Consider the following 26557-nt stretch of genomic DNA (forward strand, 5'->3'; position numbering starts at 1 on the left):
GTGACATGGCCTGCAGTGCTCTCCCCAAACACAGCCGTCAGTGGGTCTGGCTCTGTACACACCACACTGGGCTGCTGTAAATTACCTCCGCTACACACGCACGCACAAACTGGAACTAGCAGGTGTGATTTCAAATTTTTCTTGTAATGGATGTCAATCGTGAATGATAGCTTGGAGTCAATAATGTCCAGAAATGTCTAAAGCTTTCTAACAGTTATACAATGATGGCTTTGAATGGAGGAAACTACATTTATGGTGGTCAGAAGATTTTTACCATGAGCCAAGGTTGACTCCCTGGCATCTTCATTATTTTTCACAGTGAAAATGGCGCTCTTACCTGATTTTGGTTCGAGGGCGTCACACTGGGCATTGTAGAAGTGTACAAAATCCTGGTGCCTCTTGACCAGCTGGTCTCTGGTACCCTGGGCAGAGAGGTGGCACTCCTTCAGCCTCCTCTTCAGCTCCTGCATGGACAGCAGCGTGTACACCAGCTTCCCCATCGGCCTCCTCTTGGCACCTACGGAGCTGTGACATATGAAGCCATAGAGAAGATCAGTTTACAACTTATAACATGGTCATTAGACTATTATTCATTCCATGATGAACTACAGTGAGGAAGTGTTGTTATTGCAGCACTCAAGACCTCTGGCTGGCCCAAAAAGAGTCCATCATAGGGAGGGCACCACAGAGGAAGACAACATTCATTTAATGGAGATGTCCGTTGTTAACCTTCCAAACTATATAAACTAGTGACCCGCAGTGTTTGTCATTATACCCTGATGAAGACAGCTTGTCTGTCGAAACCTTGGTTATTAAATGATTGCATCTGAGCTCTCCTTTTCTTTTTCATGGTTAACCTAAGGCCTGATATGCAGGGGGGAGCGAGTCTCTGTAATGAAATGATATTAGAGGCCGGAGTCACTCGGCTACCACTTGTAAGAACAGACACATATTTGGAGCCAGGCGTCTTGGCAGCAGCATATGGTATAAAGCTCTTCACTATCACTGACCCAGTGGTGTAAAGTACTTACGTAAAAATACTTTAAAGTACTACTTAAGTTGTTTTTTGGGGTATCTGTACTTTACTATTTCTATTTGACAACTTTCACTTCATTACATTCCTACAACATTTTACATTTACATTTTAGTCATTTAGCAGACGCTCTTATCCAGAGCGACTTACAGTTAGTGAGTGCATACATTATTTTTATTTTTCATACTGGCCCCCATGAGAATCGAACCCACAACCCTGGCGTTGCAAACGCCATGCTCTACCAACTGAGCTACATCCCTGCCGGCCATGCTCTCCCCTACCCTGGACGACGCTGGGCCAATTGTGCGCCACCCCATGGGTCTCCCGGTCGCGGCCGGCTACGACAGAGCCTGGATCTACAACAATGTACTTTTTACTCCATACATTTTTCCCTGACACCCAAAAGTACACGTTACATTTCAAATGCTTAGCAGGACAGGAAAATGGTCCAACTCACACACTTATCAAGAGAACATCACTGGTATTCCCTACTGCCTCTGATCTGGGGGACACCCTAACCACAAATGCTGAGTTTGTAAATAATGTCTGAGTGTTGGAGTGCCCCTGGCTATCCGTAAATAAAAGAAAAAAATAACATTGTGCTGTCAGGTTGGCATAATATAAGGAATGTGAAATTAGTTATAATTTAGTTTTACTTTTGGTACTTACGTATATTTTTGCAATTACATTTACTTTTGATACTTTGATAAAACCAAATACTTTTAGACTTTTACTCAAGTAGGATTTTACTGGGTGACTTTCACTTTTACTCAAGTTTGACAATTGGGGTTTTCCACCCCTGCGCTGACCACCCTGTAAGGCTAATACATCTATTGAGGTTTTAACTGGGCTTTCCAAGTAATTCTGTTTCAGTTCTGTTGTTGTTGTTCCCCTCTCCTACTAAGCATTATGTAGAGTAGACTTTCAAATATCTGCTTTTCAGATAGAAAGTCCATGAGGAAGATTCAGGACAGGACAAGGCTCTGCCCACATGGCATCTTTTCATCACCAAGATGCAATGCCTGTACAGTAGCATTGAAAACTCATCACCAGCTCCTATTCAGAGCTGTGTGGCAGGTCAAATGTGTTGATGAGTATAGAAACTTGTGTAATCCATCACTTTGACATCAAGGTCACGAATCAAGGGTTCCGTGCTGTCATGTACACTCCGCCTGTTTCTGATGGAGAATAAAATGGCTCAGGCCTACATTAATCATACTGTGGAACTTTGCATTAGATTTTTGCAGAAAGAACCATTTCCAGGTTGACTGCAAATTTGAAGGTAGAGTAGACAGTAATTTCAGCAGAGGAAGGGATATTACATCTCCCCAAACATAAATCTAAACATAATATACAACACAGAGACACGTCAAAATATATCAAAACATAAGTCATATACCTGGCCTAGTGCTAGCTTTACGTCAAGGTTAATATGGTGGACGTCAAGGTTAAAGGGGTGGAAAACCCCAATTGTCAATATGGTGGTTCACAACAATTCTGATTTCCAAAGGCGGAAGTTGGGAGAGTTTTTTCTTCGGGTGGTTCAGTGAAACAATTTTAGTTTCCGAGGTAGAAGTTTTGGTGAGGGAGGCCCTGCTCTCTCCACTCCCAGATGCTTAGCCCATTTCATTCCGATCTCCTCTGCATTTTTGTAGCCATTTGCTACAGCCTGTCAACTATGCCTCTGCCTATCCCTGTTCTCTCCTCTCTGCACAGGCTACACAAACGCACCACACCGCGTGGCTGCTGCCTCTCCAATCTGGTGGTCCCTGCACGCACCACCCACGTGGAGTTCCAGGTCGCAGGCAGCCTCTGGAACTGCCGTTCTGCTGCCAACAAAGCTGACTTCATCCCAGCCTATGCCAACCTCCAGTCCCTCGACTTCCTGGCGCTGACGGAAACATGGATCACCACTGAAAACACCGCTACTCCTACTGCTCTCTCCTCGTCTGACCATGTGTTCTCGCATACCCCGAGAGCATCTGGTCAGAGGGGTGGTGGTACAGGAATCCTCATCTCTCCCAAGTGGACATTCTCAATTTTTCCCCTAACCCATCTGTCTATCTCCTCATTTGAATTCCATGCTGTCACAGTCACTAGCCCATTTAAGCTTAATATCCTTGTCATCTATCGCCCTCCAGGTTCCCTTGGAGAGTTCATCAATGAGCTTGACGCCTTGATAAGTTCCTTCCCTGAGGATGGCTCACCCCTCACAGTTTTGGGGGATTTCAACCTCCCTATGTCCACATTTGACTCATTTCTCTCTGCCTCCTTCTTTCCACTCCTCTCCTCTTTTGACCTCACCCTCTCACCGTCCCCCCCTACTCACAAGGCAGGCAATACGCTTGACCTCATCTTCACTAGATGCTGCTCCTCTACTAATCTCACTGCAACTCCCCTCCAAGTCTCCGACCACTACTTTGTTTCCTTTTCTCTCTCACTCTCCTCCCACACTACTCACTCTGCCCCTACACAGATGGTAATGCGCCGCCGCAACCTTCGCTCTCTCTCTCCCACTACTCTCTCCTCTTCCATCCTATCATCTCTTCCCTCTGCTCAATCCTTCTCCCTCCAATCTCCTGATTCTGCCTCCTCAACCCTCCTCTCCTCCCTTTCTGCATCCTTTGACTCTCTGTGTCCCCTATCCTCCCGGCCGGCTCGGTCCTCCCCTCCAGCTCCGTGGCTTGATGACTCATTGCGAGCTCACAGAACAGAGCTCCGGGCAGCGGAGCGGAAATGGAAGAAAACTAAATTCCCTGCCGACCTGGCATCTTTTCACTCCCTCCTCTCTACATTTTCTTCATCTGTTTCTGCTGCTAAGGCCACCTTCTACCACTCTAAATTCCAAGCATCTGCCTCTAACCCTAGGAAGCTCTTTGCCACATTTTCCTCCCTCCTGAATCCTCCCTCCCCCCCCCCCCCTCCTCTCTCTCTGTGGATGACTTCGTCAACCACTTTGAAAAGAAGGTTGACGACATCCGATCCTTGTTTGTTAAGTCTAATGACACTGCTGGTCCTGCTCACACTGCCCTACCCTATGCTTTGACTTCTTTCTCCCCTCTCTCTCCAGATAAGATCCTGCGACTTGTGACTGCAGGCCGCCCAACAACCTGCCCGCTTGACCCCATCCCCTCCTCCCTTCTCCAGACCATCTCCGGTGACCTTCTCCCCTACCTCACCTCGCTGATCAACTCATCCTTGACCGCTGGCCATGTCCCTTCCGTCTTCAAGAGAGCGAGAGTTACTCCCCTTCTCAAAAAACCAACACTCGACCCCACTGATGTCAACAACTACAGACCAGTATCCCTTCTTTCTTTTCTTTCCAAAACTATTGAGCGTGCCGTCTTTAGCCAACTCTCTTGCTATCTCTCTCAGAATGACCTTCTTGATCCAAACCAATCAGGTTTCAGGACTGGTCATTCAACTGAGACTGCTCTTCTCTGTGTCACAGAGACTCTCCGCACTGCTAAAGCTAACTCTCTCTCCTCTGCTCTTGTCCTTCTAGACCTGTCTGCTGCCTTTGATACTGTGAACCATCAGATCCTCCTCTCCACCCTCTCCGAAATGGGCATCTCCGGCGCGGCTCACTCCTGGATTGCGTCCTACCTGACCGGTCGCTCCTACCAAGTGGCGTGGCGGGAAGCTGTCTCCGCACCACGTGCTCTCACCACTGGTGTCCCCCAGGGATCGGTTTTGGGCCCTCTCCTTTTCTCCCTATACACCAAGTCACTTGGCTCTGTCATATCCTCACATGGCCTTTCCTATCATTGCTACGCTGACGATACACAACTAATCTTCTCCTTTCCCCCTTCTGATAACCAGGTGGCGAATCGCATCTCTGCATGTCTGGCAGACATATCAGTATGGATGACGGATCACCACCTCAAGCTGAACCCTGGCAAGACGGAGCTGCTCTTCCTCCCGGGGAAGGACTGCCCGTTCCATGATCTCGCCATCACGGTAGACAACTCCGCTGTGTCCTCCTCCCAGAGTGCGAAGAGCCTAGGCGTGACCCTGGACAACACCCTGTCGTTCTCCGCCAACATCAAGGCGGTGACCCGCTCCTGCAGGTTCATGCTCTACAACATTCGGAGAGTGCGACCCTGCCTTACACAGGAAGCGGCGCAGGTCCTGGTCCAGGCACTTGTCATCTCCCGTCTGGACTACTGCAACTCGCTGTTGGCTGGGCTCCCTGCCTGTGCCATTAAACCCCTACAACTCATCCAGAATGCCGCAGCCCGTCTGGTGTTCAACCTTCCCAAGTTCTCTCACGTCACCCCCCTCCTCCGCACACTCCACTGGCTTCCAATTGAAGCTCGCATCCGCTACAAGACCATGGTGCTTGCCTTTGGAGCAGTGAGGGGAACGGCACCCCTGTACCTTCAGGCTCTGATCAGTCCCTACACCCAAACGAGGACATTGCGTTCATCCACCTCTGGCCTGCTGGCTCCCCTTCCTCTGCGGAAGCACAGCTCCCGCTCAGCCCAGTCAAAACTGTTCGCTGCTCTGGCACCCCAATGGTGGAACAAGCTCCCTCACGACGCCAGGACAGCGGAGTCACTCACCACCTTCCGGAGACATTTGAAACCCCACCTCTTTAAGGAATACCTGGGATAGGCTAAAGTATTCCTTCTAACCCCCCCCCCCCCCCCCCCCCCCCCTGGCTATAGGGTGAACGCACCAATTTGTGAGTCGCTCTGGCTAAGAACGTCTGCTAAATGACGTTAATGTGCCCTTGAGCAAGGCACTTAACCCTAATTGCTCCTGTAAGTCGCTCTGGTTAAGAGCGTCTGCTAAATGACTAAAATGTAAAATGTAAAATGTAATATAAAATGTTATGAGAATTATTTAAAGGGACCCTTTTTTGAAGTTTCAGCTTACTTCGGACGTCATTAGTGTTGTTGTTTCAGGGAAGCCGAAAATAAGTAGAAACCTCAAAAAAGTGAACTCTCTCGAACCCCTGTGAGATGTGTGTCCACTGGTACCTCCTAAGGCTCTCCTTCTTTTCCCCCTGGGTCAGACAGCTGTCCAGGTGCTTGTTGATGAACTGTTCAGGGATGCCCACAGAACACACAGGACACTCCACTGCAAAACACACACAGACAGGATTTATAGACAAACACACATATAGAAAAGGAGAGACACATTGTGAAATGGCCACAGTTCCATGTAGCATTGAAATCATCCATAATTTTTAAGGGATTATCCAGTATTTTTGTATGCTTTTTAGCCAGTAGTTCTGAAGGTAGTGCTCACGACCCAAAAGTGGTCCCCGAAAATTGGTTACTACATCACATACGTGCAGATATGTGCACCATGTCATTGCTCTCTCGCTCTGCTGTGTGTGTGTATCTTGCTAGCTGTCACTCAAATGGTGAGGGGCTGAAGCTCATTGGCTAGAACTCGAATTGCTAGGGGGCTGTCCCACATGGGGGAAAATGTAAGAAAAATGGTGCAGCACAGCTTCCAGAAAAACAGTCACTGTGGCTAATTGAGGTTAGACAGTAATTCTGCTCATAAATTATGCATGTATGAACTACACATCCCGCTCAAACTGGGAGGTTTAAGAAATACTTAGTAGTCACCAAAGGTCCGGAGCATGTCTTTAAAGGACAAGAATATTCTATGCAACTAGTAATATGAAAAACAGTACAACCAACATTGCTTTCCCTATGGAGGGCATTTCCATTTTAAGCATAGGCCCATACTGTATGCATTAGAAATACTGTATGTTTTGGCAGCCAAGTCTCTCAAATTCAAAATGTTCCAGTGGAAAATATAATTAGTGTCTCCACACACCACACACACTGAAGAATTCCTGGAGACAGTCAGTCAGCAGGCAGGCCTCACCTTTAACTAGAGGCTTCAGGTTCTGTGATGAGGACTGTGAATCAGCCAGGGGCGCCAGCCCTGTCACGGAGATGTCAATCTTCTCCATCTTCACAGACACCAGCACCTTGGCCGGTATGTCCTCAATGGGCTCCTCCTTCACAGAGACCTGATGATCAGGGTCTACTTTCACAGTCTGTGTATGACGAGGGCTCTCCTTCACAGTTTGAGTGCCAGACAGTCTATTTCTGCAGGGAATAGGCTGCTGTGCTGGCGGGGCCTCTGTAGTGAGAGACGTTGTGGAGGTGGTGGGCCCCTTTCGGAAAAAGTGACTGAGGATTGAGGCCTCCTTCTTGGTGCCCCTGGTCTGTCTGGGTGTTTTACACTTGACAGACAAGGCCGGGGTCTTCGGGGATATTGGAGGCGAGTCGAAATTAGCTTTTGACAACTGCTGTCTGGGATAAGAACATCAGAGCTTTAGTGTGAATAAATACAGTCAATCAGTCACAGCAGAGAAACAAGAGGACAGAGCTGACAAATCCTCCAGCTCCAAGTAGTCTGATAAAATTAATTCACAATTTCACACAAATATGTACAACCAAAAATTACACACACACACACACACACACACACACACACACACACACACACACACACACACACACACACACACACACACTGAAACAAACATTTTTAAAAAACAGTTGCATCTATTGAGGTGCAGGATTTCTTGAGGAGAGGTTTTGGGGCCCATTGGAAAGAGGAGAGGGTTATCTGCCAATGAATGCTGCTGACAGTAATGTGAGCCCCTTGACAGAAACTGCACATGTCCAATTATCTTGCACTTTCCTGCGAGCGAGAAAGAGTGGGCCAGTTGGCCACAATCTTGGAAATGTGGAGAGCAAACAAATACAGCTGGTGCCTGGTAGCTGCAGAGCCATTACTGGGCCATAAAGTGGAATCAATGAGGTGTGCAATGCTCTGCTTTCCATATTGAAACCCTTTTATTTGTCTTCGCTCTGAGCATTAGAGCAGGTCACAGCACACTCCTGCACACAGGGCAGCCAGCAACCTCACAGCACACACTATGTGGTGCAGGAAAAGCCATAAATCCCCCACTAGGACTGCTCACAGTACCGTACACCTTAGTTAAATACAATAGGGTTAGAGCCTTGGGCCAGTAACTAGTTCAAATCCCAGAGCCAACTAGGTAAAAAAATCTTTCAATCTGGCCTTGAGCAAGGCACTTAACCCTAATTGCTCCCAGGTCGCAGTCAATAATGGCTGATCCCATGTCGTGACCCCACTCTCCGAGGGTGTCTCAGGTGGAGTGGGATATGCAAAAAACGAATTTCCATTTCAATACACACTGTACAGGTTACACACGTGTACATGTGTGAAACAGGACAAATATAAGCACCCCCTATTTGACCTTTTTGACAAAGCCAGACACATGTAGTATTATGTACATCCAGTCTAAATGAAATGCACTAAATGAAGAGGTGGGGGGGGCTCGCTCCTTCAAATGCTCTCACGGTAAAAAAAAAAAACATCTAGTGGCACCAGTACCACCATTAGGTAAAACTGCCAGGGTATCAGGAGGGCATCTTGTGCTTTGAGGAACAGATGGCTTCACTCCAGAGACTACTGTGCAAAACAAAGTAGAGCCTTATTGAACGATACGTCTGTCTGTTCCCATTTCAGAAGCAGGGGAAAGCATACATAAACAATAAGCAGCAGTAGACTGGCCGTACAGACCATGCACAGACCAAACATATCAAACCAAAGACTGAATAAATAGAAGTAGGGAAGTGTTGAAACAGAGCCTTTAAGGTACCAAAGAAGGTCAAGGTGTTTACATCCTTTAGACATGATTGTGTCATGGTGGTTAAATAACTGCTTGCTAACTGTGCTAATGTGTTATTGTAATGGATGATATCTTACATTTCATGAAATAATTCCAATATTTAGGCCTAGGCTAATGCAATAGTTTAATAGAGGCTGACAATAAGGCTAAGTATTGACACACAAATGCAAAGCTTTTTTTCTAATTATGTTAGTTTTATTATGTACCCCTTTAAAACCAAAGCAGTAGCAGTATTGTTGTGTAAAAAGTATTGGTTACCATATCAATTTCAGTGATACTGAGCCCAACATTACTTGGTAGATATCAGATCAAAGTCAGAATTGGCAAAGTCCCATCCCTATTCAATAGTAGAAATGCCTCTCCATACAAAGAGCACAACATTGCCTGCTCTACCTAACCTCATTGAAAGCTAGTTCATCAAAATGCCAATTCTGGGGTTATGAGAGTCGATAAAACAGCATGCCACATCACAGGTAATGAGCATAGAGACCATTCAATGACTGCCTACCGCCTTCTAATCAGAGTTACATCCTAGAACTTTCGTCCACTACATTTAATACAGCACCCAATAGGAACATCGTAATACTTTGAAAAACCATTAGCTACACTTTTCAAAAGGTTGAAAGAGGCAGAGGTTGAAAGATAATCTGCCAAAGTAGAGAATAGTGAAGTTAATTGAACATTAAATAATCTCTTCCCTTTCTGCCTAAATACTGTTCATAGACTCTAAATGAATGTGTCTGTAATTAGAGGAGAGAGCCAATGAGTTATCGGTGTTATTAGCACAGTGAAACGCACACACACAGTAGAGTTGGGCGATGTCAACCTTTGTCCTATCGTGATTATGTACGTATAAAACATTGTGATATACGATAGTGTCAACCCCTATCAGCCAACCTCCCCCCCAAAAAATAAACGACCGTTGGGCTATAGAGCGAAATCGAATGCTACAACTGGACGAATCATGACGAAATAATGTTGTTGAAAGCATAGCAGGGCTCCAGACTGCAACCATTTAGTCGCATTTTGTGACCCTTTGAGTTACATTTCTAATTGGTCGCATCGATGCGAGAGGCACATTCTACATGGTCACTTCACTCAAAACGTCACATTTTTTAAGAGGCTAAAACCATGATTTGGTAAAACAGTAAAGAACATTATCCTCATGAAAGTGTCTGCCTGCCCCTGTAGGATACATGTTTTGTTGGGGCCTGCTGCTGTGTCTAGCAAGCCACACTCTTCTTCCGGGAGAAAAAAGGTATTCTGATTGTATAACATTTTAAAATCCAATTGCTGGCAAAACACAGCTATCATGTTGTCACAGTTGAAGAGAGGGTGTTCTCAGCTTTCTATATGTACAGTGCATTCGGAAAGTAGCGACGCTCCCCATCCAACCTGACAGAGCTTGAAAGGATCTGCAGAGAAGAATGGGATAAACTCCCCAAATACAGGTGTGCCAAGCTTGTAACGTCCTACCCAAGAAGATGCGAGGCTGTAATTGCTGCCAAAGGTGCTTCAACAAAGTACTGAGTAAAGGGTCTGAATACTTATGTAAATGTGATATTTTCGTTATTTAGTTGTAATACATTAGCAAAAAATTTACAAACCTGTTTTTGCTTTGTCATTATGGGGTATTGTGTGTAGATTGATGAGGGGAAAAAACAATTTAATCCATGTTAGAATAAGGCTGTAACGTAACAAAATGTGGAAAAAGCCAAAGGGGTCTGAATACTTTTTCGAATGCACTGTATAATTTTTATTTTTCAACTCTCAATTTTGTGCTCAATAGAAACGATTTTACAACCAAGATATTTGATGTGGATTTGAGATAGGGAGCGCGCAAAATGATAATTTGCATTGGCCATTGTGATAGCATAGGCCTCATTGGGCGGTATGCTACAACTGCAACGTCTTTTGGGCCATTACATTTACTGTTAGATTAATACATGTTACTAGCAGTGGATATTATACTTAGAGTTAGCGATCTCGCATATGTGTTTAGAGTTTCCATTTACTCAGGTGGTGAATTAGCCCCGAATAAATGATCCTATGATTTTTGTGCACATACAGTAAAGATGCAGGCAAATTCATCTCTACTGAACAAAAAAAACAATGACAATCACTGGGTTAGGTTGCACATTAAAATATTTAAAATCACAGGTTCTTCTCTGGATAAGAAAATGGGCTTAGGTGGTGGGCGTGGCAGGGGGCAGGGCAATGGGCCGGGTCAGCAGGTCTGAAGTTTAGAGAAAATTTAAGAGGCCCCCATCTTGGCGGTGTATGCAATTTTTAGCAAATGTTCTGCAATTCCAGACATTTTGCCATGGAGGTGAGAGAAAACGTTGCAGTTTTAAAGCTCATTTCCTTCAATTCTATGCATTTTGCCATGGCTAATGCTGTGATATTGTGCTCAAACATAATAACAAAATCAATACTACTAAATTAATTGTTTTAATTAAATTGTTTTCAATTCTCCCGGACTGTCTAGCTTTTATTTTGGTGTTAGCCTAGTGATTATAATATATACAGTGGGGAGAACAAGTATTTGATACACTGCCGATTTAGCAGGTCTTGACCAGGTTTGCACACACTGCAGCAGGGATTTTGGCCCACTCCTCCATACAGACCTTCTCCAGATCCTTCAGGTTTCGGGGCTGTCGCTGGGCAATACGGACTTTCAGCTCCCTCCAAAGATTTTCTATTGGGTTCAGGTCTGGAGACTGGCTAGGCACTCCAGGACCTTGAGATGCTTCTTACGGAGCCACTCCTTAGTTGCCCTGGCTGTGTGTTTCGGGTCGTTGTCATGCTGGAAGACCCAGCCACGACCCATCTTCAATGCTCTTACTGAGGGAAGGAGGTTGTTGGCCAAGATCTCGCGATACATGGCCCCATCCATCCTCCCCTCAATACGGTGCAGTCGTCATGTCTCCTTTGCAGAAAAGCATCCCCAAAGAATGATGTTTCCACCTCCATGCTTCACGGTTGGGATGGTGTTCTTGAGGTTGTACTCATCCTTCTTCTTCCTCCAAACACAGCGAGTGGAGTTTAGACCAAAAAGCTCTATGTTTGTCTCATCAGACCACATGACCTTCTCCCATTCCTCCTCTGGATCATCCAGATGGTCATTGGCAAACTTCAGACGGGCCTGGACATGCGCTGGCTTGAGCAGGGGGACCTTGCGTGCGCTGCAGGATTTTAATCCATGACGGCGTAGTGTGTTACTAATGGTTTTCTTTGAGACTGTGGTCCCAGCTCTCTTCAGGTCATTGGCCAGGTCCTGCCGTGTAGTTCTGGGCTGATCCCTCACCTTCCTTATGATCATTGATGCCCCACGAGGTGAGATCTTGCATGGAGCCCCAGACTGAGGGTGATTGACCGTCATCTTGAACTTCTTCCATTCCCTAATTATTGCGCCAACAGTTGTTGCCTTCTCACCAAGCTGCTTGCCTATTGTCCTGTAGCCCATCCCAGCCTTGTGCAGGTCTACAATTTTATCCCTGATGTCCTTACACAGCTCTCTGGTATTAGCCATTGTGGATAGGTTAGAGTCTTTGATTGAGTGTGTGGACAGGTGTATTTTATACAGGTAACGAGTTCAAACAGGTGCAGTTAATACAGGTAATGAGTGGAGAACAGGAGGGCTTCTTAAAGAAAAACTAACAGGTCTGTGAGAGCCGGAATTCTTACTGGTTGGTAGGTCATCAAATACTTATGTCATGCAATAAAATGCAAATTAATTACTTAAAAATCATACAATGTGATTTTCTGGATTTTTGTTTTAGATTCCGTCTCTCACAGTTGAAGTGTACCTATGATAAAAATTACAGACCTCTACATGCTTTGTAAGTAGGAAAACCTGCAAAATCGGCAGTGTATCAAATACTTGTTCTCCCCACTGTAGGTCTATTACCTCTTCTACATACTTTAGATTGTTCAAGTTAACACTGAAATCATTTTTCCATCCGAAAAAGATATACAAGTCGGAAGTTTACATACACCTTAGCCAAATACATTTAAACTCAGTTTTTCACAATTCCTGACATTTAATCCTAGTAAAATTTCCCTGTCTTAGGTCAGTTAGGATCACCACTTTATTTGAAGAATGTGAAATGTCAGAATAATAGTAGAGATAATTATTTATTTCAGCTTTTATTTCTTTCATCACATTCCCAGTGGGTCAGAAGTTTACATACACTCAATTAGTATTTGGTAGCATTGTCTTTAAATTGTTTAACTTGGGTCAAAGATTTTTGGGTAGCCTTCCACAAGCTTCCCACAATAAGTTGGATGAATTTTGGCCCATTTCTCCTGACAGAGCTGTGTAACTGAGTCAGGTTTGTAGGCCAACTTGCTCGCACATGCCTTTTCAGTTCTGCCCACAAATGTTCTATAGGATTGAGGTCAGGGCTTTGTGATGGCCACTCCAATACCTTGACTTTGTTGTCCTTAAGCCATTTTGCCACAACTTTGGAAGTATGTCCATTTGGAAAACCCATTTGTGACCAAGCTTTAACTTCCTGACTGATGTCTTGAGATGTTGCTTCAATATATCCACATAATTTTCCTTCCTAATGATGCCATCTATTTTGTGAAGTGCACCAGTCCCTCCTGCAGCAAAGCACCCCCACAGCATGATGCTGCCACCCCCGTTCTTCACGGTTGGGATGGTGTTCTTCGGCTTGCAAGCAACCCCCTTTTTCCTCCAAACACAACAATGGTCATTATGGCCAAACAGTTCTATTTTTGTTTCATCAGACCAGAGGACATTTCTCCAAAAAGTACGATCTTTGTCCCCATGTGCAGTTGCAAACCGTAGTCTGTCTTTTTTATGGCGGTTTTGGAGCAGTGGCTTCTTCCTTGCTGAGCGGCCTTTCAGGTTTGGAAATTGCTCCCAAGGATGAACCAGACTTGTGGAGGTCTACACATATTTTCCTGAGGTCTTGGCTGATTTCTTTTGATTTTCCCATGATGTCAAGCAAAGAGGCACTGAGTTTGAAGGTAGGCCTTGAAATACATTCACAGGTACACCTCCAATTAACTCAAATTATGTCAATTAGCCTATCAGAAGCTTCTAAAGCCATGACATCATTTTCTGGAATTTTCCAAACTGTTTAAAGGCACAGTCAACTTAGTGTATGTAAACTTCTGACCCACTGGAATTGTGATACAGTTAATTATAATTGAAATAATCTGTCTGTAAACAATTGTTGGAAAAATTACTTGTGTCATGCACAAAGTAGATGTCCTAACCGACTTGCCAAAACTATAGTTTGTTAACAAGAAATTTGTGGAGTGGTTGAAAAACAAGTTTTAATGACTCCAACCTAAGAGCATGTAAACTTCCGACTTCAACTGTATGTGTGAAATTTGTTTTGATTTAGAATGGACTATTATCATGCACCTGTCTCGAAACAGGAGCAGGGGGAAAAAACACTTAATCTATGCATTTAAATAGCGAATGGAGGACGCTTTTCCCGTGGTTCCTTTTCTTGCCAGCCAGGTAGGCTATACTCCTGTTGTAAAGAAAAGTGCTTAATATTAGGAAAGTTAAGAAATAAATATATTGGGCCTAGCCTATAGAAAGCTGATGGGATCCTCCTCTTTTTAATAGAGGCCATCACTCTGTTTTCTCACGCAATTGCATAGCCTATAGAAATGTCGTGCAACATGAGCTCATTGGCTTTCATTAAGTGTTTGATTATATTTTCGATCACATTTGCATTGATGTCAGAGTGATTAGAGGGACAATAGAGTGCGGGGTACCAGGCAGTTAGCAAGTTTGGTAGGCTACTAATGACCATCAGCAGCATCAGAGCTTGGAGAAACCTAATTACCGTGACTAAACGGTCATGTGGAATTTGACTGTGGTCATGACTCGTGACCGCTGGTGTGGCAGTGAGTAATATGGTCACCGTAATAGCCCTAGTCATGCCCCTCCCTACACACTGCCTGCCCTCCAGGACATCTACAGCACCTGGTGTCGCAGGAAGGCCAAGAAGATCAAAGACCTCAGCCATCCGAGCCACGGCCTGTTCAACCCGAAGGCGGAGACAGTACAGGTGCATCAAAGCTGGGACCGAGAGACTGAAAACAGCTTCAATCTCCAGGCCATCGGACTGTTAAACAGTCATCACTAGCCTGCCTCCGCCCAATACTCTGCCCTGAACCGTAGAGACTGCTGCTCTATGTACATAGTCATTGAACACTGTACAGTATATATTGTATTATAGTCATGGCTAATTCTATACAACTTTTTTTTCTTTCTGGATTATGTGTGTATTGTTTCGTTGTTTTGCTATGTATAACTGCACTGTTGGAGCTAGAAACACAAGCATTTCACTGCACCTGCGATAACATCTGCAAATCTGTGGACATGACCAATAAACTTTGATTTGATGATGGAGGAGTGACAGTCTGATGAGGAATGGGCTCTTACCGTAGTGAGTTTGTTTCTATCAGCCAATGATGTATAACCTGTCTACCGTCTTCAGAACTGGAAAATAATTGCTTTATTTGCCTCAAAATAATGCTGTTTGTTCTATCACTTAGTTTAGTTTATTAATTTGACCATTTTAAAAAACAAGCACACAGAAAACTTGAAAAGCCATACATGCACATGAGTAAAATCATGGAGGATAACACACAATAAAGTCTGAGACTTATTTCCATTGTGGTCCTCGAGACAAGATGGCTAGGCAAGATCCAACACGGTTGCAAACAGTATGACAGCGAGATAATAAAACATAAAAACAAAGAAGAAGAACATCTATCTCATCATTGCAGTTATATCGTAAGGTACATTCAAATGAGCACAGAAGACAAACAGTTTTTTTTACTGTATTTTTAAAGCTGCTCCGAGAGGACGTATTTTTTATGGGCAGAGGCAACACATTCCACTCTGAAGCTCCAGCATACAAGAAAGTACCTTTCCCAGCATTACTCCTGAACCTGTACAGTGAGGGAAAAAAGTATTTGATCCCCTGCTGATTTTGCACGTTTGCCCATTGACAAAGAAATGATCAGTCTATAATTTTAATGGTAGGTTTATTTGAACAGTGAGAGACAGAATAACAACAAAAACATCCAGAAAAACACATGTCAAAAATGTTATTAATTGATTTGCATTTTAATGAGGGAAATAAGTATTTAACCCCTCTGCAAAACATGACTTAGTACTTGGTGGCAAAACCCCTGTTGGCAATCACAGAGGTCAGACGTTTCTTGTAGTTGGCCATCAGGTTTGCACACATCTCAGGAGGGATTTTGTCCCACTCCTCTTTGCAGATCTTCTCCAAGTCATTAAGGTTTCGAGGCTGACGTTTGGCAAGTCGAACCTTCAGCTCCCTCCACAGATTTTCTATGGGAATAAGGTCTGGAGACTGCCTAGGCCACTCCAGGACCTTAATGTGCTTCTTCTTGAGCCACTCCTTTGTTGCCTTGGCCGTGTGTTTTGGGTCTTGTCATGCTGGAATACCCATCCACAACCCATTTTCAATGCTCTGGCTGAGGGAAGGAGGTTCTCACCCAAGATTTGACAGTACATGGCCCCGTCCATCGTCCCTTTGATGCGGCGAAGTTGTCCTGTCCCCTTAGCAGAAAAACACCCCCAAAGCATAATGTTTCCACCTCCGTGTTTGACGGTGGGGATGGTGTTCTTGGGGTCATAGGCAGCATTCCTCCTCCTCCAAACACAGTGAGTTGAGTTGATGCCAAAGAGCTCCATTTTGGTCTCATCTGACCACAACACTTTCACCCAGTTTTCCTCTGAATCATTCAGATGTTCATTGGCAAACTGCAGACGGGCATATATATGTGCTTTCTTGAGCAGGGGGACCTTGCGGGCGCTGCAGGATTTCAGTCCTTCACGGCGTAGTGTGTTACCAATTGTTTTCTTGGTGACTATGGTCCCAGCTGCCTTGAGATCATTGACAAGATCCTCCCGTGTAGTTCTGGGCTGATTCCTCACCGTTCTCATGATCATTGCAACTCCACGAGGTGAGATCTTGCATGGAGCCCCAGGCCGAGGGAGATTGACAGTTCTTTTGTGTTTCTTCCATTTGCTAATAATCACACCAACTGTTGTCACCTTCTCACCAAGCTGCTTGGCAATGGTCTTGTAGCCCATTCCAGCCTTGTGTAGGTCTACAATCTTGTCCCTGACATCCTTGGAGAGCTCTTTGGTCTTGGCCATGGTGGAGAGATTGGAATCTGATTGATTGATTGCTTCTGTGGACAGGTGTCTTTTATACAGGTAACAAGCTGAGATTAGGAGCACTCCCTTTAAGAGTGTACTCCTAATCTCAGCTCTTTACCTGTATAAAATACACCTGGGAGCCAGAAATCATTCTGATTGAGAGGGGGTCAAATACTTATTTCCCTCATTAAAATGGAAATCAATTTATAAAAATTTTGACAAAATCCCTCCTGAGATGTGTGCAAACCTGGTGGCCAACTACAAGAAACGTCTGACCTCTGTGATTGCCAACAAGGGTTTTGCCACCAAGTACTAAGTCATGTTTTGCAGAGGGGTCAAATACTTATTTCCCTCATTAAAATGCAAATCAATTTATAACATTTTTGACATGCGTTTTTCTGGATTTTTTTGTTGTTATGCTGTCTCTCACTGTTCAAATAAACCTACCATTAAAATTATAGACTGATCATTTCTTTGTCAGTGGGCAAACATACAAAATCAGCAGGGGATCAAATACTTTTTTCCCCTCACTGTATAAGCACACATTAGTGACACCTGATCTGGTGCTGTGATTGTGTGCGTCCCTAACATGGGGAAAGTAATCAGTTAGATATGTGCGCAGAACCATACATACTCCTGTAAACCAAACCCAGTCTAATCTGGGAAACGCTAAACAGGCAGCCAGTTGAGTTCCTGAAAGCAGCTCCTGCCTATGCGAGTATGTGGACTCACCTTCAATACTACCCTGATCAGCTTATTCTGGGCTATCTGGATCTTCCCCTTCAGAAGCATAGATAAGCCCCCAAACCAGGAAGTACTAGCGTAGTCAAAATGGCATTGAATGAGGGCAGTGGCTAGCACTCTAATGGAGTCCTTATCAAGCAGATTGTACTTTCTAACCAAAAACTTAGTCCTTGCATTAACCTTCACTAGCACTTTAGTGGCCATGCTCACACCTCCCAAGCTTCCATCAAGGACGCATCCCAGGTTGCTAACAGAGGTTTTAGTAGTCAGCACCTCACCCCCTAACTCCACTCTGATTTCAGAGGACCTACATAAAGCTGTGATTGAGAATAGCCTAGGCTATAGACTTTCATTCTTGTTATTTTTGAAAGCGGCAACTTCAGGACAACACCTTCTTAGGCTAGAATATTTGGTAAATAAGATACTGTTCATTACTTTAACTTGTCTTAAAGCTTATGATAGGAATCGTAGGTAGTGATGTGCAGTTGATTAGTCATGATTCGAGAGTCATGAGAGTCATGATTTAGTACTTGGGAGTCTCGAGAGTCATGATTCGTTTTACTGAGTGACTCGTTCATTTTAGTTGTTCGTTTGACCTGCGATTGCTGGCCACAAGGAGTCCTACAGCAAGATTAATACACACTCCTTCAGCTCAGCGGCTCCAGAGACGTGCGCCGACCACCAACTGTGTCATATGCGTGCAGGAAAATAGATCATGAGCATAGAGAAGAAAAATACATGTTTAAAACTGATAATTGATCACATGGTGCAAGAATGACTGCAATTCATTGATTATTGAATGTTATGATGGACACAACTCGAGAAGAGACCGAATCGTTTGGAGGGCTGCAGTTAGCCAACGACTGTGCTTATCACCGTCAAGGCAGTCAAGCAATGTATTCCGCCAAGAATCGTTCACAATCTAGTCCGGTAGCAGCCACAACTAGACCTCGTTTAAAATGTATCAAGAAAATCTTATTTGTATAATTGTATGCCTTGCAATCAACAAAATGTAGGCCTACATTGTTTAAAGCACATGTTTACAAGTCTCAGTCACAAATGACAGCTCCAATAACCCAACTATGATGAACGACATGTGAACGAGAGGCTCGTAGAATCATATTCCCATCCTCCTCCACCTGGGCTCAACCCATGCCAAAGCACTTCGTGGGAGAAAATTATAAATCTACAGTGTCCTCCGTCTCCTCGCTCTTCACAAGAGGGCATAGGGGTACATAATGTGTGTGTGTTAGGGGTTGGGCAATATTAGGATAGCATCGTCTATCGACTATGATTGACAGCTGTCGTTGATGGTGACGACATCGTGATGTGACAGACGATGGTTTAGCCTATTTGAACTTGACTGGCGCCGCGCAGTAAAGAACAGAGTCTCACAGCGCACGTGACATTCAGCACACGTGACATTCATATTCTACGAGCCTCTCGTTCACATGTCGTTTTTTTTTTAACAGCTAGTGTCCTTTATAAAAAAACAACATGTTTTATAGGTTTAGGCTATAGCCTAAGGCCCATGCATCTGACAGAGAGAGAGAGAAAAACAATGTTTTCTGACTGCCCATTTTGTGCTGCTTTGGTGGAATTCTCCATTCTGTCTGGCCTACATCCCTCTCTTGCGTTCTGAATATAACATATTTACTGAATTAGGCAAATTACTCAGAATGTCACGTGTGCTGCCCTGCTGTGCGCTGCGAGACTCCGTTCTTTACTGCGTGGCGGCAGTCAAGTTCAAATAGGCTAAACCATCGTCTGTCACATCGTCACCATCAATGACAGCTGTCAATCATCGTCGATAGACGATGCTATCCTAATATTGCCCAACCCCTAACACACACACATTAAGTACCCCTATGCCCTCTTGTGAAGAGCGAGGAGACGGAGGACACTGTAGATTTATAATTTTCCCCCACGAGGTGTGCTTTGGCATGGGTTGAGCCCAGGTGGAGGAGGATGGGTTGGAGATGATCTAAGCCTACATTACAATTTGATTTGATTGCCTGCCTGATTTACTATTCAGACGCACAGAGTCCAGGCCAGTTCCATTGTGAATAACGGGGAGGAATGCAGAGCCATGGTTTTAGAGGAGGCATGAATCACCCAGTTCCCAGAGGAAAGGGCATACTGATGGTCACATTCACAACATCCATATAGGAAGGGAAATACATTACCCTAAAGGCCAAAGTAAAGTATTCCACGCTTTTTGCTTTTTTTTGTTGTAATTTTATTGACATAACGCTATGCAACTGTTACACAAAGTGTTAGAGAAATGGTATTAACAGTGGGCTTTAGATTAATGAGCTGACAAATCGCAGGCAAGGTGAAGCCTCCAGAGGGAAAGGGATCTGTGTTATCATTCCTTCCACTTTATCCTCAGTATAATCCTTCTAACATGACAAATTGTAATTGCATCCCTAAACATCGGAACAAAACGTATATTTAGAATATTTATGTAAATGTGATATTTCCGATTGTATTTTAATATAAATTTGCAACAATTTCTAAAACCTGTTTTTGCTTTGTCATTATGGGGTATTGTGTGTAGATTGATGAAGGGGGAAAAACAATTTCATCAATTTTAGAATACGGCTGTAACGTAACGAAATGTGGAAAAGGTCAAGGGGTCTGAATACTTTCCGAATACACTTTTTCAGTCTATGTCCTGGAAAGAGCAGGTGTTCTTAATGTTTTGTACACTCAGTGCATAATACACATGTTTTGAAAATAATATGCACTTTTCAAAGACAAAGATTTAAAGCAAAGATTGTCCTTTTCTACTGAGAAAGAAACTAATGAAACCTGGCAGTTGGGCGTATGGTATCAGGCATTGTTTCAACCTTGAGACACTGAGCGTCGTGGCCTTTTCAAAATACAAAGTGTTGTGGTTTCTCTATTATGAATTGGCAGTTCATCTATGGTATCGGTAGGCACAGTTATCAGGGCTCAGTTGAGCTACATGTTGCCTGAATAGATATTTCAAGAAATAGGCTAGATACATTATGGATTTTTTCTCAATTTCTCTGTTTTTCTACCAGCATATCATGCAAGTATTTAATACACAATAGGTACCTTGCAGATTTAAAGTTTGTGACCAGGTCATCCAGTATCCGGTTGTTTCTTAGGTCCTGTTCTGTTGTAGCCTAAAATAGAGAAAAAGACATGCTTGTCTGATTTTGACATGTTCAAGCCACCTAAACAGATTCAATTTGAAAGATAGCTTTATTGTCGTGATGCAGTGCATTCAGTGCCACCATGCATCTTACTTACGGAATTGCATACTGGACATTGCAATTTGTAGGACAGAAATTTTCTTATGCACAAAGAGCAGACTGTAATGAGAAATGCACATAATCAGTTGTTATGAGACAAGTGTTGTCATCTTCTATAGCCTACTCCTAACGGTAAGGATAGTTTGTGTTTGGTGACGACAATATCCGTGTAACTTACAGTTGTGAGAGCATCTGGTCATCATTGCGATACTCAGGAATTCGAAACAAATGGGACATCGGAGAATGGTATCAACATTCTGCATACAGAAAGAATACTGTCAGGTAGGCTAAATTAGTATGATAGCTACATGGTGAGCATCACATTAACAAACTGCTTTTAGTAACGCGTTGTTAAAAGCATCTAGCTACACATTGACATTATTGTTATACACACTGCTGGGCTAACTAGCTAGCTGTATGCATCATGTTTAAAAAGGCAAAACAATAAAAGCAAGTAAATTAGCTAGCTAACTGGCTGACACATATGTTAAACTCGGGTTTAGACTATTTTGCGAAAATAGTTAGCTAGCTAACTAGCGTTAGCTTGTCGGTGTGGGAGTTGTTTTGAACCAGCACTTACTTTGAGGCAAGTCAGATTTGGTGGTAAATCTGCTTCATTCAAATTGGCCATGATGACAGTTCTCGATAAGCAGTAGTTAGTTTCTTACAGTTTTGGTTAGCTAAACCAAAGTGAGGAAAGAAATAAGAAACTCTGTGACGATTAGCTATGTTTCGTTGAATAATCCCGCGTAGATGTATTTTCCTACCAAATGCACACTTCCGGGAGGATGTTCTTCTTCGATTAGGTTTAACGGCGGTTGGCATCAAATTCATGTTGCATTACCGCCACCTATTAGACTGGAGAATAACTCCCTTATACTTTGCGTGAAAAAAACATAAATAGACAAATACCCTACCGTCTAACACTACACTCAGAAAATAATAAATATATATACACTACCGGTCAAAAGTATTAGAACACCTACTCATTCAAGGGTTTTTCTTTATTTTTACTATTTTCTACATTGTAGAATAATAGTGAAGACATTAACACTATGAAATAACACATATGGAATCATGTAGTAACCAAAAAAGTGTTAAACAACTCAAAATATATTTTATATTTGAGATTCTTCAAATAGCCACCCTTTGCCTTGATGACAGCTTTGCGCACTCTTGGCATTCTCTCAACCAGCTTCATGAGGTAGTCACCTGGAATGCATTTCATCTAACAGGTGTGCCTTCTTAAAAGTTAATTTGTGCAATTAGTTTCCTTCTTCATGCGTTTTAGCCAATCAGTTGTTTTGTGACAAGGTGGGGGGGTATACAGAAGATAGCACTATTTCGTAAAATACCAAGTCCATATTATGGCAAGAACAGTTCAAATAAGCAAAGAGAAACGAAAGTCCATCATTACTTTACGACATGAAGGTCAGTCAATACGGAACATTTCAAGAACTTTGAACGTTTCTTCAAGTGCACTCGCAAAAACCATCAAGCGCTATGATGAAACTGGCTGTCATGAGTACCGCCACAGGAATGGAAGACCCAGAGTTACCTCTGCTGCAGAGGATAAGTTCATTAGAGTTACCAGCTTCAGAACTTGCAGCCCAAATAAATACTTCACAGAGTTCAAGTAACAGACTCATCTCAACATCAACTGTTCAGAGGATACTGTGTGAATCAGGCCTTCATGGTCAAACTGCCACAAAGAAACCACAACTTAAGGACACCAATAAGAAGAAGAGACTTGCTTGGGCCAAGAAACACGAGCAATGGACATTAGACCGGTGGAAATGTGTCCTTTGGTCTGATGAGTCCAAATTTGAGATTTTTGGTTCCAACCGTTGTGTCTTTGTGAGACACGGTGTGGGTGAACGGATGATCTTCACATGTATATTTCCCACCGTAAAGCATGGAGGAGGAGGTATTATGGTGTGGGGGTGCTTTGCTGGTGACACTGTCTGTGATTTATTTAGAATTCAAGGCACAACTAACCAGCATGGCTACCACAGCATTCTGCTGCGATAAGCCATCCCATCTGGTTTGGGCTTAGTGGGACTATCATTTGTTTTTCAACTGGACAATGACCCAACACACCTCCAGGCTGTGTAAGGTCTATTTTACAAATAAGGAGAGTGATGGAGTGCTGCATCAGATGACCTGGCCTCCACAATCCCCCGACCTCAACCAAATTGAGATGGTTTGGGATGAGTCGGACAGCAGAGTGAAGAAAAAGCAGCATATGTGGGAACTCCTTCAAGACTGTTGGAAAAGCATTCCAGGTGAAGCTGGTTGAGAGAATGCCAAGAGTGTGCAAAGCAGTCATCAAGAGAGAATTGCACCACCATCTAACCTTGCACCACAGGAGGTTGGTGGCACCTTAATTGGGGAGAATGGGCTGGTGGTAATGGCTGGAGCGGACTAGTGGAATGGTATCAAATACATCAAACACATGGTTTCCATGTGTCTGATGCCATCCCATTCGCGCCGTTCCAGCCATTATTATGAGCCGTCCTCCCCTCAGCAGCCTCCACTGCCCTGCACCTATACACCATCTCTCAAAACTTCCTTTAGATCTTCTGCACTAAAATCTCTCACACACAAATATTTCTCTGCTGCTGCAACTACCAAATCTATCTTCTGTGATTTCCACTCCATCAGTGCAGTGCAGTTGATCACCATGGCTATAAACGCAATAAATCATCCTCTCTGGCTCTCTCTCTTCAGGCCTACTCACTGGCGGGCTCCCAGACCACTCACTCAACCTCACAGAATAGCTAATATAACCTAACCTGACCTTATCAGGAAGAAACTCTGTGTCTAAGCTCAAGACAGACAGGGTATTCTCAGTCTCGACATTGCCACCGGTCCTACGTCTCGCCAAACGGCGAGCATCACAAACACTAGGAATATTCCTTTTCATTTGATCCACCTCTACACTCAACACTACCCCACTGATCACCCCTTTTAGCGGCGCCCTGTTCTGGAGAGCAAAGCACACCACAGGTTGAGCCCCAAGCTACGTGACTCAAAGCGCCTGCTTCGTCTGGATACACAAAAAATCTAAACAATTCCACTTCTTGAAACTTTCACAGATGTAACCATTCCCAGGTGTATAGGTCTATAGGCTACAATGAACAAATAGTTATATTGACTACATCCGTCCTAGCTCGCTCATTAATGTCTTAATCGAAATTACAGATTGCCTCTTATCCGCTCGTCGTCCCCTTATGCCATAGTTTGTACATCTCAATTGTCAGTAGAAACCACATTTGTTTAAGTGGACAATGGCGCCGGAGGGGATGGCTGCCGTTTTACGGGCTCCTAACCAACTGTGCTATTTTGTGTGTTTTTGCGCATTGTTTGTAACTTATTTTGTACATAATGTTGCTGCTACCGTCTCGTATGACCGAAAAGAGCTTCTGGATATCAGAACAGCAATTACTCACCTCGAACTGGACAAAGATTTTTTATTTAATGAGTCCGACGCGAAATATATACTGCTTCTCCGAGACCAGGCTCAAATCCCTGTCATTCGCATTAAGAAAATACGGAAATACAGAGGGCGGAGATCGTGGTGCCTTGTGAGAATTCGTCGGAGAGTGGGTAACCCCCTCTACCATCCGTTCTATTGGCCAACGTGCAATCACTGGAGAATAAACTGGATGATCTCCGTTCGAAACTATCCTACCAACGGGACATTAAAAACTGTAATATCTGATGTTTCACCGAGTTGTGGCTGAACGACGACACGGATAATATACAGTTGGCTGGGTTTTCCATGCATTGGCAGGATGGAACAGCTACGTCTGGTAAGACGAGGGGTGGGGGTGTGTGTCTATTTGTCAATAACAGCTGGTGCGCAATGTATAATATTAAGGAAGTCTCGAGGTATTGCTCGCCTGAGGTAGAGTACCTCATGATAAGATGTAGACCACGCTATCTACCAAGAGAGTTTTAATCTATATTTTTCATAGCTGTCTATTTACCACCACAAACCGATGCTGGCACTAAGACCACAGTCAATGAGCTGTATAAGGCCATAAGCAAACAAGAAAATGCTCATCCAGAAGTGGCGCTCCTAGTGGCCGGGGACTTTAATGCAGGCAAACTTAAATCCGTTTTACCTAATTTCTACCAGCATGTCAAATGTGCAACCAGAGGAAAAAAAAACTCTAGACCACCTTTACTCCACACGCAGAGACACATACAAAGCTCTCCCTCGCCCTCCAATTGGCAAATCTGACCATAATTCTATCGTTCTGATTCCTGCTTATAAGCAAAAACTAAAGCAGGAAGTACCAGTGACTCGCTCAATACGGAAGTGGTCAGATGACGCAGATGCTACGCTACAGGACTGTTTTGCTAGCACAGAATGGAATATGTTCCGGGATTCATCCAATGGCAGTGAGGAGTATACCACCTCAGTCAACGGCTTCATCAATAAGTGCATCGACGACGTCGTCCCCACAGTGGATTAAAGTCAACATCCGCACCGAGCTAAAGGCTAGAGCTGCCGCTTTCAAGGAGCGGGACACTAATCCGGACGCTTATAAGAAATCCAGCTATGCCCTCAGATGAACCATCAAACAGGCAAAGCGTCAATATAGGACTAAGATTGAATCGTACTACACCGGCTCTGACGCTCGTCGGATGTGGCAGGGCTTGCAAACTATTACGGACTACAAAGGGAAACCCAGCCACGAGCTGCCCAGTGACGCAAGTTAAATGCCTTTTATGCTCGCTTCGAGGCAAGCAACACTTAAGCATGCATGAGAGCACCAGCTGTTCTGGACAACTGTGTGATCACGCTCTCCGTAGCCGATGTGAGCAAGACCTTTAAACAGGTCAACATTCACAAGGCCAGACGGATTACCAGGATGTGTACTCACAGCATGCGCAGACCAACTGGCAAGTGTCTTCACCCTACATTTTCAACCTTTCCCTGACCGACTCTGTAATACCTACACGTTTCAAGCAGATCACCATAGTCCCTGTGCCCAAGAAAGCGAAGGTAACCTGCCTAAATGACTACCGCCCCGTAGCACTCATGTCGGTAGCCATGAAGTGCTTTGAAAGGCTGGTCATGGCTCACATCAACACCATCATCCCGGAAACCCTAGATCCACTCCAATTCGCAAACCGCCCCAACAGATCCACAGATTACGCAATCTCAATCGCACTCCACACTGCCCTTTCCCACCTGGACAAAAGGAACACCTATGAAAGAATGCTGTTCATTGACTACAGCTCAGCGTTCAACAACATGGTGCCCACAAAGCTCATCACTAAGCTAAGGACCCTGGGATTAAACACCTCCTTCTGTAACTGGATCCTGGACTTCCTGAAGGGCCGCCCCCAGGTGGTAAGGGTTGGCAACAACACATCTGCCACGCTGATCCTCAACACGGGGGCCCCTCAGAGTGCGTGCTTAGTCCCCTCCTGTACTTCCTGTTCTCCCAGCTTTTATTTATTTCATCACATTCCCAGTGGGTCAGAAGTTTACATACACTCAATTAGTATTTGGTAGCCTTTAAATTGTTTAACTTGGGTTAAACGTTTCGGGAAGCCTTCCACAAGCTTCCCACAATAAGTTGGGTGAA

At 44.1% G+C, this 26557-nt stretch overlaps 1 protein-coding gene across 1 annotated transcript in view; it reads right to left on the minus strand.

Annotated features, from left to right (window-relative positions):
• Window positions 1-21730, minus strand: part of rad18 (RAD18 E3 ubiquitin protein ligase) — a 79231-nt gene extending 57501 nt beyond the window's left edge. The window contains exons 1-7 of the mRNA XM_084167986.1: window positions 21532-21730; window positions 21130-21208; window positions 20950-21011; window positions 20752-20822; window positions 6884-7317; window positions 6019-6118; window positions 338-525 (exon numbers count right to left, since the gene is read on the minus strand). Of these exons, the coding sequence (XP_084024112.1) occupies window positions 338-525; window positions 6019-6118; window positions 6884-7317; window positions 20752-20822; window positions 20950-21011; window positions 21130-21208; window positions 21532-21582 (985 nt within the window). The 5' untranslated portion in view covers window positions 21583-21730. The remainder of the gene's footprint in view (window positions 1-337; window positions 526-6018; window positions 6119-6883; window positions 7318-20751; window positions 20823-20949; window positions 21012-21129; window positions 21209-21531) is intronic.
• Window positions 21731-26557: the final 4827 nt, after the last annotated feature.

The sequence above is a fragment of the Coregonus lavaretus genome (genome assembly GCF_964263955.1).
Source record: "Coregonus lavaretus genome assembly, chromosome: 8".
In the NCBI taxonomy this organism is placed as follows: domain Eukaryota; kingdom Metazoa; phylum Chordata; class Actinopteri; order Salmoniformes; family Salmonidae; genus Coregonus; species Coregonus lavaretus.